The 19190-nt window shown below is 38.1% G+C and overlaps 1 protein-coding gene across 1 annotated transcript; it reads left to right on the top strand.

Moving 5' to 3' along the window:
- Positions 1–14021: 14021 nt before the first annotated feature.
- Positions 14022–14407, top strand: LOC130887800 (zinc finger protein 431-like; the record flags this gene model as incomplete). Its single annotated transcript, XM_057790394.1, has 2 exons — positions 14022–14148; positions 14343–14407. Coding segments are annotated over 2 exons (192 nt in total), but the record flags the coding sequence as incomplete, so codon positions are not given.
- Between the last annotated feature and the right edge of the window lie 4783 nt (positions 14408–19190).

The following is a 19190-nucleotide window of genomic DNA, read 5'->3' as shown; positions in this document are numbered from 1 at the left end:
CCTAACAGACATACTTTTCTTTATTATAAGATAATGACATATTTTTTAGTAGTCGAAATTATTTTCTACAAAGTTAAGACATGAGAAGGTTTCAAGTGAATGTCTCAAATTTTGCTGGAACAACCCTCCTCACCTGGCCATTATCTGTTATTGGTAAAAGATAAAGAACAAAAGTGTATAGGATGAGTGATGGTCAGTAATTTCTTAGAGTTTGATTTTGGTTAGAATCTTGTAGTTTTTATTTAAAGGACCATAGTGTGTCTTTATGTTGTTGTTTGTCAGGGCTACCCTTCTATGTTATTGATTTTTATTAATTGTTATTTAAGTATATTGCTCATTTTCTGGAAAATAATGGTTTCACCAATTTTGTTTTCAGGTTTCTCATGTTATGAGTTCCTTGATTTTTGTTGGTTTGGGAAGTTTCTGTGAAGAGATAGTTTTAATTTTCTCTTCTTTATGTTAGATATTTGTCTCTTTCCATTTCCTGGCATATCTATGTTCATGCTTATGTTGTTGCTGCTTAAAGATTGACAGGCAATGTAGTAATCATGTTTAAAAACTTCTTGTATATTTTTATCTCTTTCTTCTAATTAGCTTCAGCTATCAGCATGACATAGTGTAGAGTGATCTGAGAAAATACAAATTGAGAATATGACTAGATCAGAATACCTGATTAAGGTATCTGAGAGAGATTGTGTTGATTTTGATTGATATAGAAAGGGTGTTCCACTGAGTTCACAATATCTCTAAACAAGCAGTCCTGGAATAGATAGGAAAGCTAGCTGAGCACAAGACAGAGACAAAGCAAGAGGGAAAGCCTAAAAACAATGGTTCCACATATTTTTGCCTTTAGTTATTAGCTTGAGAATCTATCCTAAGATGTCATAAGGAGGAATTGTGAAATAGGGTTATCAACCAAATAAACATGTTCATTACCTGAGTTGCTTTTGATTACATAATTTAATAACAGCAACAGGGAAGAAAGACAGAACAAAAATGGGACTCAAAGGGGATTTTGTTGCTGCAAAAGATCTGGGAATGTTGACTCTGAGAAGGATGCTCAAGATATCAGAAAACTGGACGACAAAGAGCTTAATCAGCTGTTCTTGTAGAACCTAGAAGGTGGGAATGTTGAGAGTAATGACAAACAGTAGAGGTCAAGGTCATAGGATTTCAGTGGGCAGTAGGATCTTCAGGGAACCATGCAGTTGGCTTGAGAGACCTGTATCATAGGTTTTTCAGGTTAAAGTCCATGGTTCTTAGGTCACAATATACCTTCCAGTTCCTGACAGACTGTTGCATTCCTTCAGGCAGTAAGCATTTAGGCTGATTTGTGCTTCTTTGTATAATCCCCTAGTAGTCAAGGAATCATGAATGCTTAACAGGACAATTGAACTTAGATATTAATCTTGTGTATGCTGTATAGCTTGTAAACTTCATTATATCCTGGTATAGACAGAGATTGCTTGTTCATTTTCCAAATGCCCAGATTTGTAATAATTATACAGAAATTGTATTAATTATAAGACTGCATATCCAATAGCTTAGGCTTATTAAATAATTTTCACATCTTAAATTAAGCCATTTTGATCAATCTGTGTATCGCCACATTGCGGTGGCCTGCCAGTAAGGTTCCATCCAGCATCTGTCTCCTTCAGTGGCTACATAGCATCTCCCTGACTCTGCCTTCTTTTCTTCTCTATCTCTGCTTGGAATTCCCACCTTGCTCTATTATGTGCTGTCATAGGCCCAAAGCAGTTTTTTTTTTGTATTAACCAATGGGAATAAAACATATTCACAGCTTACAGAGGGGAATTCCACAACATCCTGGAAGCTACAACTGTATTGATCCTAGAAATTGCCATTATCTTCTATATTTGATAAATAAAATGTCTGAGTGTCCTCAATAAAACAATCATAGCCTTGTCTTGTTGTGGCCTTTCTAGCCCAAGTCTGGCTTCATTCCTTGTTGCACGATCAGGTGATCTTAGCTTGGTACACAAGCACAGGTGCTTAGAAGACTTCATAAAAAAATTATCTACAGATCATTTGTGTGATATTTTTGTCCTAATCTTTCTTATTCTCTCCATGTCCTGAAAAAGAGCTTAGGCAGAATTACAGAGGTATAAACTGATTTCCTATACAAAATACTGCTTCTATTGGATGGTTATTACTGATGACTCATTCAGGTCTACAGTGATAAAAAAACAAGAAAAAAGAGATGACAAGTGTAGCTGCAAGTTTCTCTCTCATCTGTCAGCTCTTAAATAATCATTCCTAGGCTTATATTAATTATAAATATTTGTCCAATGACTCAGACTATTACTAGCTAACTCTTACAATTAAATTAACCAATATTTTGTATATATGTGCTTTGCTACTTGAGTCACGACTTGTTCCCTCACATCTTGTTCCTCTTGAAGCTCTTGGAGTCTCCTTGACTTCACCTTCTTTCTCTCTGTATCTGTTTGGATTTCCTAGCTAGCTATATTCTGCCCTGTCATAGGCTAAAACAGCTTTATTCATCAACCAATAAAAGCAACACATATTTGCTGCATTCAGAGGGACATCCCACATCAGAAAAGTGTGTTTTGTTAAGAAAAACAATACTAGGTAGTTTCAGATGGCAGTCTAGTGGTGAGAAAGATGCAGAGATTATCAAGGGTTTTATCACCATTAAAGGGAAGAGCCTGGCTGTACATTCGAAGCCTAGGCACAAGCCTCATGTGTAAGACTGCATTTACCTAAGCCCTTAATTCCTGGAAGGAGTACACAAAGTGATTCCTTGTCCCAGGAAAAACATCATATAGAACGTGCAATAAATTTGGTTTAAGCTTGGTAGGGTCCATCAAATCTTGGCAGGATTACCTATATCATACTGATTTAGAAAACAAGAAAGATGCAAAATATAAAGGTCATAGATTCTTCTTTTGTGATCAGGTCATCACTATTTTGCTCATATATGTTTGGCAGAGTCAGAGCCCCAGTGAAGAAGAGATTGTGAGAATTCATTACATGAATTGGTGGAGATGAAGCTGGGTCACATTTCAAGATACCCAAGCTATGGGACATCTGCCATCGAGAAGTGCATAGGAGTGTGGAAGCAGCAAGAGTGAGATATAAGAGAGGTTGCAGGGTGTTGTGTGATATTTTGATCATATTTTGATAAAAGCAGGTTTAGGGTCAGAGAACAGAGCTTAGCTATTTACTGACCAAAGATGTCATAGAGGTTTGGAGGACTGTGGATAGATAGGAGACAAGAAGTAGTAAGGTTGAGCTGAGAGGGGATCTTGGCCTTTTTTGGATAGAGGAATGGAAGAGATATTCACTGGGGGCTTTTCCACTGTTTCTCTGATCTTTCAAGTTTTTATTCCTGATATTTGACTCCCAATTTTTATTGATAAAGATTAATTAGCTAATGTTTCATCTGTTTCCATAAAATTTATGCTTAATAAACAGAAAGGAGTAATCAAGACCCCTAGATATAAATTGCACAGTAGTTTATCAACTTCAATTTTCTTTCTTTTTTAATTAAAATTTACACCTGTCCCCGTTTCCCATTTCCCTCCCCTCCTCCCAAATATTGCCCCCTCCCCCAATTCCCTCCCCCTATCCTCATCCTCTTCTCCTCCCCCCACACCATTCCCCCTCCCTCTCGATACTGAAGAGCAGTCCAAATTCCCTGCCCTGCGGGAAGACGAAGGTCTTCTATCTACGTCCAGGAAGGTGAGCATCCAAACAGGGTAAGCTTCCACAAAGCCAGTTCATGTATTAGGATCGAAACCTAGTGCCATTGTTCTTGGCTTCTCATCAGCCTTCATTGTCCGCCATGCTCAGAGAGTCCAGTTTCAACCCATGCTTATTCAGTCCCAGACCAGCTGGCCTTGGTGGGCTCCCAATAAATCAGTTCCACTGTCACAGTGGGTGGGTGCATCCCTCATGGTCCTGATTTCCTTGCTCATGTTCTCCCTCCTTCTGCTCCTCATTTGGACCTTAAGAGCTCAGACCGTTGCTCCAAATTGAGTCTCTGTTTCTACCTCGATCCATCGCCAGATGAAGGTTCTAAGGTGATATGTAAGATATTCATCAGTATAGCATAGGGTCATTTCAGGTTCCCTCTTCTCAGTTGCCCAAGGTACCAGCTGGGGACATCTCCCTGGACACCTGCGAACCCCTCTAGAGTCAAGTCTCTTGCCAACCCTAAGATGGCTCCCTTAGTTAGGATATATACTTCGCTGCTCCCGTATCCTATATCCCAATCCTATATCCTATACCCTTCCTATATCCCAACCATCCCAATCCCCTAAGCTCCTCCCATCCTCCCCTTCTCACGTTTCTCATCCCATTTCCCCTTTGCCCCATGCCACCTCACCCGCAAGTTCCCAGTTTTTGCCCTGCAATCTTGTCTACTTCCCCTCTCCAGGCGGATGACTATACGATTTTCTTTGGGTTCGATTTCTTATTTAGCTTCTCTAGGATCACAAATTATATGCTCAATGTCCTTTATTTATGGCTAGAAACCAATTATGAGTGAGTACATCCCATGTTCCTCTTTTTGGGTCTGGGATACCTCACTCAGGGTAGTGTTTTCTATTTCCATCCATTTGCATGCAAAATTCGAGAAGTCATTGTTTTTTACCACTGAGTAGTACTCTAATATGTATATATTCCACACTTTCTTCATCCATTCCTCCATTGAAGGGCATCTAGGTTGTTTCCAGGTTTTGGCTATTACAAACAATGCTGCTATGAACATAGTTGAACAGATACTTTTGTCATTTGATAGGGCATCTCTTGGGTATATTCCCAATAGTGGTATTACTGGATCTTGGGGTAGGTTGATCCCAAATTTCCTGAGAAATCACCACACTGATTTCCAAAGTGGTTGCACAAGTTTGTATTCCCACCAGCAATGAATGAGTGTGCCCCTTTCTCCACAACCTCTCCAGCAAAGGCTATCATTGGTGTTTTTGATTTTAGCCATTCTGACAGGTGTAAGATGGTATCTCAAAGTTGTTTTAATTTGCATTTCCCTCATCGCTAAGGAGGTTGAGCATGACCTTAAGTGTCTTTTGGCCATTTGAATTTCTTCTGTTGAGAATTCTCTGTTCAGTTCAGTGCCCCATTTTTTAATTGGGTTAATTAGCATTTTAAAGTCTAGTTTCTTGAGTTCTTTATATATTTTGGAGATCAGACATTTATCTGTTGTAGGTTTGATGAAGATCTTCTCCCAGTCAGTGGGTTGCCTTTTTGTCTTAGTGACAGTGTCCTTTGCTTTACAAAAGCTACTCAGTTTCAGGAGGTCCCATTTATTCAATGTTGTCCTTAATGTCTGTGCTGCTGGGGATAAACGTAGGAAGTGATCTCCTGTACCCATATGTTGTAGAGTACTTCCTACTTTTTCTTCTGTCAGGTTCAGTGTGTTCAGACTAATATTGAGGTCTTTAATCCATTTGGACTTGAGTTTTGTGCATGGCGATAGATATGGATCTATTTTCATTCTTCTACAGGTTGCCAACCAGTTCTGCCAGCACCATTTGTTGAAGATGCTCCCTTTTTTCCATTGAATACTTTTAGCTCCTTTATCAAAAATTAGGTGTTCATATGTTTGTGGGTTAAAATCAGAGTCTTCTACTCAGTTCCATTGATCGACTTCTCTGTTTTTATGCCAATACCAAGCTGTTTTCAATACTGAAGCTCTGTAATAGAGTTTGAAGTCAGGGATGGTAATGCCTCCAGACGATCCTTTATTATATAAGATTGTTTTGGCTATCCTGGGTTTTTTGTTTCTCCATATAAAGTTGATTATTGTCCTCTCAAGATCTGTGAAGAATTTTGATGGGATTTTAATGGGGATTGCATTGAATCTATAAATTGCCCTTGGTAGAATTGCCATTTTTACTATGTTGATCCTCCCAATCCAAGAGCAAGGGAGATCCTTCCATTGTATGGTATCCTCCTCAGTTTCTTTCTTCATAGACTTAAAGTTCTTGTCAAATAGATCCTTCACTTCCTTGGTTAGAGTTACCCCAAGATATTTTATGCTATTTGTGGCTATCGTGAAGGGTGATGCTTCTCTGATTTCCCTCTCGGCTTCCTTATCCTTTGTGTATAGGAGGGCAACTGATTTTTTGGAATTGATCTTGTATCCTGCAATGCTACTAAAGGTGTTTATCAGCTGAAGGAGTTCTTTGCTGGAGTTTTTGGGGTCGCTTATGTACACTATCATATCGTCTGCAAATAATGAAAGTTTAACTTCTTCCTTTCCAATTTGAATCCCTTTGATCCCTTTATGTTGTCTTATTGCTATTGCTAGAATTTCAAGCACTATATTAAAGAGGTATGGAGAGAGTGGACAACCTTGTCGTGTTCCTGATTTTAGTGGAATAGCTTTGAGTTTCTCTCCATTTAATTTGATGTTAGCTGACGGCTTGCTATAAATAGCTTTTATTATACTTAGGTATGACCCTTGTATTCCTAATCTCTCTCAGACCTTTATCATAAGGGGATGTTGAATTTTGTCAAATGCTTTTTCAGCATCTAATGAAATGATCATATGGTTTTTTGCTTTCAGTTTATTTATATGATGGATTACATTGATAGATTTTCATATGTTGAACCAGCCCTGCATCTCTGGGATGAAGCCCACTTGATCATAATGGATAATTTTTCTAATGTGTTCTTGGATTCGGTTTGCCAGTATTTTATTGAGTATTTTTGCATCGATGTTCATGAGTGAGATTGGCCTGTAGTTATCTTTCTTGGTTGTGTCTTTGTGTGGTTTTGGTATCAGAGTAACTGCAGCTTCATAAAAGGAATTTGGCAATGACTTCTCTGTTTATATATTGTGAAATACATTAAGGAGTATAGGTATTAGGTCTTCTTGGAAGTTCTGGTAGAATTCTGCATTGAAGCCATCTGGACCTGGGCTTTTTTTGGTGGGGAGGTTTTTTATAACAACTTCTAATTCTTTGCAACTAACAGGTCTATTTAGATTGTTCACCTGTTCCTGGTTTAACTTTGGTATATGGTACTTGTCTAAAAAAGTGTCCATTTCTTTTACATTTTCCAATTTTGTGGCATACAAGTTTTTGTAGTAAGATCTAATGATTCTCTGAATTTCCTCTGTGTCTGTGGTTATGTCTCCCTTTTCGTTTCTGATTTTGTTAATTTGCATATTCTCTCTCCGCCGTTTGATTAGTTTGGATAGGGGTTTATCAATCTTATTGATTTTCTCCAAGAACCAGCTTTTTGTTTCATTGATTCTTTGGATTGTTTTCTGTGTTTCTATTTTGTTGATTTCAGCCCTCAATTTGATTATTTCCAGTCTTCTACTTCTCCTAGGTGAGTCTGCTTCTTTTTTTCCTAAAGCTTTCAGGTGGGCTATTAAGTCTCCAATGTGTGCTTTCTCCGTTTTCTTTAAGTGGGCACTTAATGCTATGAACTTTCCTCTTAGCACTGCTTTCATAGTGTCCCATAGGTTTGAGTATGTTGAGTCTTCGTTTTCATTGAATTCAAGAAAGACTTTAATTTCTTTCTTTATTTCTTCCTTGATCCAGGTGTGGTTCAGTAGTTGACTGTCCAGTTTCCATGAGTTCATAGGCTTTCTGGGGATAGCATTGTTGTTGAATTCTAACTTTAATCCATGGTGATCTGATAAGACACAGGTGGTTACCGATATTTTTTTGTAACTGTGTAAGTTTGCTTTGTTACCGAGTATGTGGTCTATTTTCGAGAAGGTTCCATGAGCTGCAGAGAAGAAGGTATATTCTTTCCTATTTGAGTGGAATGTTCTATAGATGTCTGTTAAGTCCATTTGATTCATTATCTCCCTTAATCCTCTTATTTCTCTGTTAGGTTTCTGTCTGATTGACCTGTCCATTGGTGAGAGAGGAGTGTTAAAGTCTCCTACTATTAATGTGTGCAGTTTCATTGCTGCCTTGAGTTTTAGCAATGTTTCTTTTACGTACGTAGGTGCTTTTATATTAGGGGCATAGATATTCAGGATTGAGACTTCATCCTGGTGTATTGTTCCTGTTATGAGTAAAAAATGTCCCTCTCCATCTCTTTTGATTGATTTTACTTTGAAGTCAACTTTGTTAGAAATTAGTATGGCCACACCTGCTTGTTTCTTAGGTCCGTTTGCTTGATAAACATTTTCCCAGCCCTTTACTCTGAGTAGATGTCTGTCTTTGTGGTTGAGGTGTGTTTCTTGTAAACAGCAGAATGTTGGATCCTGTTTTCGTATCCAATCTCTTAGTCTGTGCCTCTTTATAGGTGAGTTGAGTCCATTGATATTAAGTGATATTAATGACCAGTGGTTGTTAACTCTGGCCATTTTTCCTTTCTTTCTTTCTTTCTTTCTTTCTTTCTTTCTTTCTTTCTTTCTTTCTTTCTTCTTTCTTTCTTTTGGTAGTAGAATTTGTGTGTTTCCCTTCTTCATGTTGTGCTGGTGAAGGGTCATTAGATATCTGAGTTATTGTGGATATTGTTGGACTCCTTGGTTTGTGATTTTCCTTCTATTGCTTTCTGTAAGGCTGGATTTGTGGCTACGTATTGTTTAAATTTGTTTTTATCCTGGAAAATTTTGTTTTCTCCATTTATAGTGAATGAAAGCTTGGCTGGGTATAGTAGTCTGGGCTTGCATCCATGGTCTCTTAGTTTCTGCAGTACATCTATCCAGGACCTTCTGGCTTTCATGGTTTCCATAGAGAAATCAGGTGTAAGTCTGATAGGTTTACCTTTATAGGTAACTTGACCTTTTTCCTTTGCAGCTCTTAATATTATTTCTTTATTCTGTATGTTTTGTGTTTTGATTATTATATGACGAGGAGATGGTTTTTTTTTTGATCCAGTCGATTCGGTGTTCTGTATGCTTCTTGGACCTTCAACGAAATATCTTTCTTAAGGTTGGGAAAGTTTTCTTCTATAATTTTATTAAATATATTTTCTGGACCATTGAGCTGTGCTTCTTCTCCTTCTTCTATCCCTATTATTCTTAGGTTTGGTCTTTTTATTGTGTCCCAGATTTCCTGAATGTTTTGTGATGAGAATTTGTTGGTTATGCTGTTTTCTTTGATCAGAGTGTTTATTTTCTCTATGGTATCTTCAGTGTCTGAGATTCTTTTTTCTATCTCTTGTAATCTGTTGGTGGTAGTTGTCTCTGTAGTTCCTGTTTGTTTATCCAAATTTTCCATCTCCATCCTTCCCTCGGTTTGTGTTTTCTTTATTACTTCCACTTCATTCTTCAAGTCTTGAACCGTTTCCCTTACCTGTTTGATTACTTTTTCTTGTTTCTCTTGGTTTTCTTGGGTATCTTTGAGAGATTTATTCATTTCCTCTACCTTTTTGTTTGTAATCTCTAATTGATTATGGCAGTTTTTCACCTCCTGTTTAAGGTCCTCTATTATTTTCATATAATTCACTTTTGAGTCGAATTCTTCTAATTCTTCTGGATTAGGGTGTGCACTTCTTATTTCAGGATTCCTGGATTCTGGTGATGTCGCGTTGCCTTTCAAGTTGTTGGGGGAATTCTTGCATTGGCGCCTTCCCATCTCTTCCTTCAAATGGAGCCAGGAGAGGCCTGGTGTCTTGGACCAGTCTTTGCTGTGACTATCTCTCTGGGTGTATCTCCTCAGTGTAGGGGCAGGAACCGTTCCCTTCCAGATGAACTCCTCAACACAAAAACAGGGATGCCTGGTATTCCAATGACCCGCGGAAAAAAGGGCGAATGCAGGCGGTAGAGCGGGGTCGAATAGAACACAGGCGACACTGCAGTACAAGCTGGAGGTGCCTGTGCTCCCTTTCGGGGGTTGCTGAGGCCTGCCTGCTAGGCAGGCACTCACTGCTCTCATTGGTAGCCTTAGTATAGGGGGGTTTGTGCTCTCTACTGGGACAGTCTGCTCCAGGGTAGCACACACTCACCCGTCCAGATGGAACTTGTCAGCACCTACACAGGGACTCCTGGTAGCCCCAAAGAGCCAGGGACCAAGGGAAGTAGGAGGCAGGCAGAGCAGGTCCAGGAGAGCACAGCAGACCCTGCAGCCCCAGCAGCAGGGGCCCGCGTTCCCTGTCGGGGACCTTGAGGCCTGCCCTCTAGTCAGGCACTCACTGATCTGGGTTGGTAGCCTTAGTGAAAGAGTAGGAAACTGTTCCACAGCAAAGGACCTTGCAGACAAGGCATTCTTGGGGGTGGGGGTGGGAGCATATGTGTAGGAAAGAAAGCCCTGCAGCAGGAGCTGGGGGAGGGGCATTTGTGCTCTCTACCGGGACAGTCCGCCCCAGGATAGCCCACACTCACCCGTCTGGATGGAACTTCTTAGCACCTACACAGGGACTCCTGGTAGCCCCAATGAGCCAGGGACCAAGGGAAGTAGGAGGCAGGCAGAGCGGGTCCAGGAGAGCACAGCAGACCCTGCAGCCCCAGCAGCAGGGGCCCGCGTTCCCTGGCAGGGACCTTGAGGCCTGCCCTCTAGTCAGGCACTCACTGCTCTGGGTTGGTAGCCTTAGTCTCAACTTCAATTTTTTAATGATAATGCAAAGGGAATGGCAGCTGTGGAGAAAGTTAAAAGTTATAACCTTTCATTTTTTATTTAGACAAAAGGGAAAATGTTGTGGAACATTGATTAAAGATGTGTTACATCCATTTATGCTGTGGAATGTTAGTTTAATGACACAAGAGTGTGTTGCATTCCTTTATGTTGCATTTTTAATTCTGTGAAGCTGTGTTACTTTGCCTGCCTAAAACATCTGATTGGTCTAATAAAGATCTGAATGGCCAATAGCTAGGCAGGAATGGGATACGTTGGGATGCCAGGCAGAGAGAATAAATAAAAGGGGAAAGAGAGGAGGATTGAGGACCAAGAAGAGAAAGAGGAGAATGTTGGGGATCAGTCACCTAGCTTCACAGTTAGCCACAGAGTAAGTAGTAAAAATGGGGGCTGGAGAGATGGCTCAGTGGTTAAGAGCATTGCCTGCTCTTCCAAAGGTCCTGAATTCAATTCCCCGCAACCACATGGTTGCTCACAACCATCTGTAATGAGGCCTGGTGCCCTCTTCTGGCCTGCAGGCATACACACAGAACATTGTATACATAAATAAATAAATAAATAAATAAATAAATATTTTTTTAAAAAGAAGTAAAGAAAGGTATAGAGAATAAAGATAAAATCCCAAAGGCAAAAGTTAGATAGAATAATTTAAATTAAGAAAAGCTGACAAGAACCAAGCTAAGGCTGGGCATTAATAGGTAAGAATAATACTCCATGTGATTTAATTGGGAGCTAGATGGTGGACTTCCAAAAGAGCCAAAGAGTAAAAAAAAACTAACTACAGGATGGTTCATCTGTGGGTATATGCCCAAGACTATATATCAACATCCAGGGGTAGATCTATTCTCAAATTTCTGAGGAACTGCCACTTTGATTTTCATAGTAGCTTTATAAATTTGTAAAAGGTTTTCCCCCATAGATAACCAGAGTGATATAGCTGAAGTGATGCTGAGCTCATACCAGTCTATATTTTAAGAGTTTTTCAGTGACTTGAAATTATTAGGCCTGTTTATATCCCAATATCCAAGTTGGGAGGCTCTGAACCACTGCATACTCCAGATTCAGGGGATCTCACACCCTCTTTTCTTATATGTCACCTGTATACACATGGGAGACATTCTTTCTCACACATAAACATTTACAAAATCAGGGATAAACTTCTAAAATCCTTGCGGCTTATAAATCAATTAGGGCAAACATGTTGCTTTAGGTGTATAATATAAATCATACACTGTTTCTTTAAAAAAAGTTGCATTTGGTTTGAAAATGTTTTTATTTCCTCACTCAAAAATTCAAAGAAAACAAAATAATATACATAATTCAGACACTCTGTACATAGTCTATCTTTACATGGGTTATTTGTTTTTATTCTATTACTTTTTTATATTTATTTTATTGTCTTTACTCTTTGAATTTATGACTGTTCTCTTTCTCTTTAAAGACTTCATTTTTTATAAACCATTTACATCTTTTTATAACTATATTATTTTTCCTTTTCTCTCCCAGCTGTATGTACATTTTTAACACACTCTGTCTCATTTAGAGGACTTTTATGTATAAATTTGTCCTACTGTGTATCTGTTATTCTTTCCTGTTCAGGAGTGTGCTTCTTAAAATGCTAAGCACTTATAAACTTAAGCTGTGCCATTGGTAGAGCAAATACGGCCTGCCTGTTTCATTCACAAAGTCCAACATCGCAGAGGCATATTTGCTGCTTCCAAGAGCCATGTACATTGCCCCATTTTCAGGCATACACAGGGTCTAAGTTGCCATTAGCAATCTTCTCACAGACCCCATAACTGGTCCACCAGAAAGAGTCAGAGTTCACGCTCGCAGCAAAGCCCTGAAAGCTGGCATTTCAAAATGGTGCATCTTTTTTTTCTGCTACCTCTAAATCAGGAAAACCTCTCTTAATGGTGCCAAAGCATGTGACCAGTAAGCAAAGCCCATTTGGGGAAAGAAATGTGGCTAAACTTCATATTTTAGTGTCTAGAATTCCTTTTCAAGCTAAGATTTTAAGTGGATTTTATTTGGCCACCTGGTCATGTTTGTTAAGGGAAACTGCTTGTTAGTTCCCAGCTGCTAAGCTGAAAAACAATCACACAGAATCTGTATTAATTAAATCACTGCCTAGCTCATTGGCTCTAAATTCTTATTGGCTAACTCTTACATATTAATTTAATAAATTTTTATTAATCTGTGTATTGCCATGTGGCTGTGGCTTACAAGATAAAGTTCTCTGCATCTGTCTTCTGCAGGGCTACGTGACTTCTCTCTGACTCCGCCTTCTTCCTCCCAGCATTCAGTTTAGTTTTCCCAACCCACCTAAGAGTTGTCCTATAGCTCTGTTATAGGCCCAAAGCAGTTTCTTTATTAATCAATGACAATCACAGCATACAAAGGGGAATGCCACACTATGAGTTTTTATAGCCTCAACCCATTTTCTGTTCCGTGTGCCTACTGTGTTATGGTTGAAATTAATCAGTCAGCTTTCTGTCATTACTTACCCACCATCATAAACTCTATCACTAAATTTACAGATGGTATCGTTATCTTTTCCAGGATGGTATGTATTCATGACATTAATACTGGCTGTGCCTTCTGAGTCATAGGATTGCAGGTGCATAACCTTCTTTCTGCCTATTTAGTTTGTTTTGAATTTTTATTTTAAAAAGAATATTTTACCTGTATGCATGGATATGCACCATGTGAGTACCTGGTCCTTCATTACATTGATCAAAAGATGGTACTAGAAAATTGAACTTGGAATAATGGATAGTTACAATCCCCCATGAAAGTCCTTGAGCCCACTTGTATGCAAGACCAGGATGACTCTTTACTGTTTTGCCATCTTTCCTGCTCTCTGTTGATTATTTGTAATCAGCACATTAATTGCTATTGTTTTCATTTGTCTATTTGTAACTTTATAAACACATGGTACCTTTTAGTCAAATCTTATTTATGTTGCAGTTTAAATTGGGGCAAGAGGTATTTAACATGTAACATGTATTTCTGGTTGCTTTAGAAGTGATTGCATGGACAAGGCTGGTATTCAACTCAGAGGTAGATAGACATACATGCTTCTGTCTTCTGAGTACAAGGATTAGAGGCATGATTCAATATATCCAGCTTTTTCATCTCATGTTTCTTTTTTGTAGTCAGAAATTAATCATTCATACAATTTCTCTTATCTGTACTCTGTACTGTTGATCTGTTTATGTATCTTCCATTGTTGGTTAGTAGGCATTTCTCTTGCAAGGTGATATCCCATTCAAAGAGTTCAGAAATAACAATGGTGAACTTCGGGATCAGTTTGCTTCTAACGTGACTTGGTGATTAAATTATGATGTCTATATCATGGAATAAATATGGGAAGCCCCAGAATTATATGACTATACTGTCAAAGAAGTACACTTTTACAGTGTTGTCAAAATCATACTTTCTGTTGTACATATTTATGGGACATTTTAGAATGCAGTGACCTATTATGACGTGCATGTCAACTTCACTTGGGAAGAGTGGACTTTGCTGAATCCTTCCCAGAAAAGTCTCTACAAAGATGTGATGCTGGAGACCTACAGAAACCTCACGACTATAGGTAAGACTGAATTATCTTTTATGTTTCAAATAAGGGGACAACTGTTCATTGTTTAATGATGCTCTTTTGTAATATGATTGAAAAAGAATGGGTAAAAAAAACAGGCATGGTTTTAACTTTTGCTTCAAATGGTAACCAAATTTTTTTACAATTTTTTAATATATATCATACATTTTTCTGTCACTATATTTTAGGATATAATTGGGAAGACCATAATATTGAAGAACATTGTGAATGTTCTAGAATACATGAAAGGTAATTTCCATCTATAAGCTGATACATATGTACTCCTGAAGAATTTGTAATGTATCCTCTATGTTTTAAACCAAAACAACAATGTAAATAATAAAGTGCTTTGATGATTATTAAATTATCACAAAATCATATACCTAAATTTCAGATAAGTGAATAACATTTGAAAGTCATTCTTTTAAAAAAGAAGTCAAGGAAACAATATGCCTTAACTCATATTTCCATTTGAATCATAATACAATGAGCTATACTATAAAATTGCCAATACATTTATTTCATATTATTCATATTACAAAAGATACATTTTGAAAAGGTGATAAGCATATCTCTGAAACTCTCTATTACACTAATAGTACATAGAAAAGGCAGTTTAACCCATGTACTTGTGATTGTGAGGGGGTACATATACTTAGTGAAGGGGTAGATAGAGTCACAAATCAAGGGGCAGCTGTTGTGGAGAGGCCTCAATCCAGATACCACAAGTCTATGAAGAAAGAAAGTCAAACTGTGAACTCATTGTGGAAGCCTTATATTTGTTATTCTTCCTTTACTAAGTATATCATATGTTCCTCTGGATACAAGCCTCATGAGTATAGTGATGTGAAGAAATATAACATACCTCTCTCTCAGAACAAATAGAAGATATGTAGCAGTCCCAATGTTGAGTATACTTGTTGAATTTGATGTACAAGTATAGAAGTAATTGTTTTTCTAGTCTCATTGTTAATATAGCAACAAGCTCACGTTTCAGAAAAGCACCATGAGTACTAGGACTGTGTAAAAACTTCTGTTTGCCCTAGTTCACTTAACAAATGTAGTATCACTCACAGTATAGGAAATTTTATGAATGCAATAAGAGTGGTAAAGCTATGAGTTTTTTTAGTTCTCTTCAACTACATGAAACTCTCACACAGAAAAAAAAAGATTCTGTAAATGTGAACCATGATAAAGGCTGTTATCAGTTATCCTCAAAGATGAAAAACAAGCCTTAATGAAGGGGAAAAACAAGATTGTAAACATGGTGATAAAACCTTATATAAAATTCTTCCTTAAAATATGACAAAATTGTAAAATTATACAGATAAAAATATTCAACAATGTATTAAATGTAGGAATGCTTTCACAAGTACCATTATCATTGTAGGCATGAAAAAAGTCAAACTAGAGAGAAAACTTCTGTATATATTCAAAATGTTAAAGCCTTTGCATGTCATCTTCACAGGCATGAAAAAACACATACTAGATTGAACCCTATGAAGAAAATGAGTACAGTAAAGCCTTTTCACATCACAGTCATCTTCAAATGCATAAAAGATCATACACTGAAGAGAAACCCTATGAATGTAATCAATGTTGTAAACTCTTTGCATGTCACTGTACTCTTCACATGCATAAAAGAACACATACTGGAAATAAGCCATATGAATGTAATCAGTGTGGTAAAGCCTTTGCACTTCCCAGTACTTTTCAAATGCATAAAAGAACACATACTGGAAAGAAGCCATATGAATGTAATCAGTGTGGTAAAGCCTTTGCACAGCACAATCATCTTCAAATTCATGAAAAAAGCCATACTGGAGAGAAACCCTATGAATGTAATCAGTGTGGTAAAACCTTTGCATGTCCCAATTCTCTCCAAAAGCATAAAAGAAGCCATACTGGAGAGAAACCCTATGTATGTAATGAAAGTGGTAAAGCCTTTGCACAGCACAGTGGTCTTCAAACTCATGAAAGAACCCATACTGGAGAGAAACCCTATGTATTTAATCAGTGTGGTAAAGCCTTCGCACAGCAAGGTCATCTTCAAACTCATGAAAGAAGCCATACTGGAGAGAAACCCTATGTATGTAATCAGTGTGGTAAAGCCTTTGCACAGCACAGTTATCTTTAAACTCATGAAAGAAGCCATATTGGAGAGAAACCCTATGTATGTAATCAGTGTCATAAAGCCTTTGCATATCCAAGTAGTCTCCAAATGCATAAAAGAACCCATACTGGAGAGAAACCCTATGAATGTAACCAGTGTGGTAAAGCATTTACACAGCACAGTTGTCTTCAAACTCATGAAAGAAGCCATACTGGAGAGAAACCCTGTGAATGTAATCAGTGTGGTAAAGCCTTTTTATAGCACATTCATCTACAAAGTCATGAAATTAGCCATGCTGGAGAGAAAACCCTATGACTGTAATCAGTGTGTTAAAGGCTTTGTATGTCACAGTACTCTACAAACACATGAAAGAACACATACTGGAGAGAAACCCTATGAACATAACCAATGTGGTAAAGCCTTTGCATGAATAGTAATCTCTGAAAACATAGAACCCATACTGGAGAGAAACATTACGTATATATTGTGGTAAAGGCTTTGTTTATTGTAGTCAACTTCAAAGACATAAACTAACATATGCTGGAGATAAACTCTATGAATATAATGAGTGTGATAAAGCCTTTGCACTTCACAGTATTCTTCAAATGCATAAAAGTTCACTCACTGGAAATAAACTTTATGAATGTAATCAGTGTGGTAAAGCATTTGCATGAATGAATAATCTAAATCATGAGAAATTTCATACTGCATAGAAATCCTGTAAATGCTTTTATTGTGATAAAGTTTTGTACTTTAAATAGGAGTAAAACTTTTTGTGTGCAACAATCTCTTAAAATCTTTGTATATTACAATGGACATTGACTACCTGAAAAAGATACTGAGGACTTCTTATTATGAAGTATTTGGTAAGATCTTTAGCCAAAATACTTATAATCAGCTACACAACAATTTGGGTTTCCTTTCTGTATGCTGTCAATGTATTTTGTTACCATTATTTAATAAAGAAGCTGCTTTGGTCCTATAACAGGGCAGAATAGAACAAGGCAGAAATTCCAAGCAGTGATAGAGGAGAAAAGAAAGTGGAGTCAGACTCCATGTATCTGCTGAAGGAGACAGATGCCCTGGAACCTTACTGGTAAATCACGAGTCTTGTGATAAAATACAAAGTAATAGGAATAAGGCGATTTAAGATGTCAGTGTTAGTTAACAAGAATCCTGAACCAATAGGCCAAGCAGTGTTAATTAGTATAGTTTCTGTGTGATTATTTAGGGTCTGGCCAGCCAGGAATGAACAAGAATCTTCTGCCTATAACACAAGACTATTTCTTCTGTAGAAATAAATTTGACAATGTTAACAATCTTTTCAAGCATTATGATGCCCTTTTTATACTGTTTGTACTTACAAACTCATGGAAAAATGAATTTATGAAGCCCCATGTGTAGGGTAAATGGGCCAGCTAAAGAAACACATCCTGACCCTGAAACCAGAGCCAGTGAAATACATAATTTTGACTCTAAAACTGGAGCCAAAGAAATGCATCCTGACTCTGAAACCAAGACAAGGAAACACACTTTGTTCCTGAATCCAGAGTCAATAAAAGAAACACCTGACCCTGAAACCAGACTCAAAATGTTATAAGGGGCCAGTGAAAGAACACACTTTGGCCCTTCAACAAGAGCCAAAAACCACTCTACCCTTGACCACCTGAGCATAAAACCAGCTAATCCCTAAGCTCCAGATCTACCGACACCTGAGCATGAAATCCATCCAATCTCTGCATTGTTAAAATCAAGGATTGACATCTAACCAATTCTCACCCTGAGAATCTTCTCCCTGGGAAATCTCTGCCCCTAAGACATCTTATATAAGTTCTGTACATCTTCAGTTGGCACCTGCCTATTTCTGCCCTGGCAGAGGCAGTCCTTCTCCTGGATTCTTCCCTTCCAAATAAATTTCTCAAATGAGTTTCAGAAACTTTGTAGTGTATCTGAACAGAGAAGCTTTGGTCACCTCTGTTGGCAAACTCCCATAAAGGAGCAGAGCAGAAGTAGCAACTCTTCACCAGAGACTGCAACATTTCTGCAACAGTTTCCTATCAACTCCAGTGAAGCAGAGAAGTAACAAATTGGGCTGAAGCTGAGAAAAAAAATTGACATCTCTTTTAGGAAACTCCCTAATTCGGTGCACTGAGGAGCATTGGACAACTCCACTAGGAAACTCCCTTAGGGAAGTGGAGCAGAACAGCAATGGATGTCTCTGCTTTCAAGCTCTCTTAGCAGAGTGAAACAGAGCCCAGTTGTGATGGCTCTCTTTTGTAGGGGAGCAGTATTGCTACACCCTTTAGGGGAACATCTCCCACTGGAACACAGCTTTGGGTATAGACGGACTTCCCAATAGTCAGTATATGTCAGGAACCATCATTGACAAGTATACCACTTACCAGGGTAGGGACATGGGGATTAGAACATAGTAAAGAGAATGAAGACACAAGTGAAAATAATAAAACAGAAGCATAGGACAGTACAAGGGGGGAGTTCCAGTGAATACTGTAAATCTGCCTGCATTTAATTTTTCATAATTAAAAAAAGATTTAATTATTGTATATATGTTTTTCTGCCTACATGCATGCCTGCAGGCCAGAAAAAATTTTCTGACCTCATTACAGATGGTTGTAAGCCACCATGTGGTTGCTGGGAATTGAACTCAGGACCTTTAGACGAGCAGGCAGTGCTCTTTAATCACTGAGGCATCTCTCCACCCCAATTTTTTCATATAGTTTTATGCCCCAATACAACAGGGAAAAGAAGACAAAAGACTGCTTTAACATAATGCAAAAGACAACTAGAAGAGTTACTTCTTTCAATACTTTCAGCTACCAAGTCTTTAATTATTGAGAAAAACATTCTGTTGTTCAGGCAGTGAAGCATCCCTAGAACAAGTATCCTAAAGGCAGTCATTCCC

This window comes from Chionomys nivalis, chromosome 16 (genome assembly GCF_950005125.1).
Source record: "Chionomys nivalis chromosome 16, mChiNiv1.1, whole genome shotgun sequence".
Taxonomy (NCBI): Eukaryota; Metazoa; Chordata; class Mammalia; order Rodentia; family Cricetidae; genus Chionomys; species Chionomys nivalis.
Note: the sequence above shows the minus strand (reverse complement) of the source record. Positions and strands in the feature narration are given on the sequence as shown.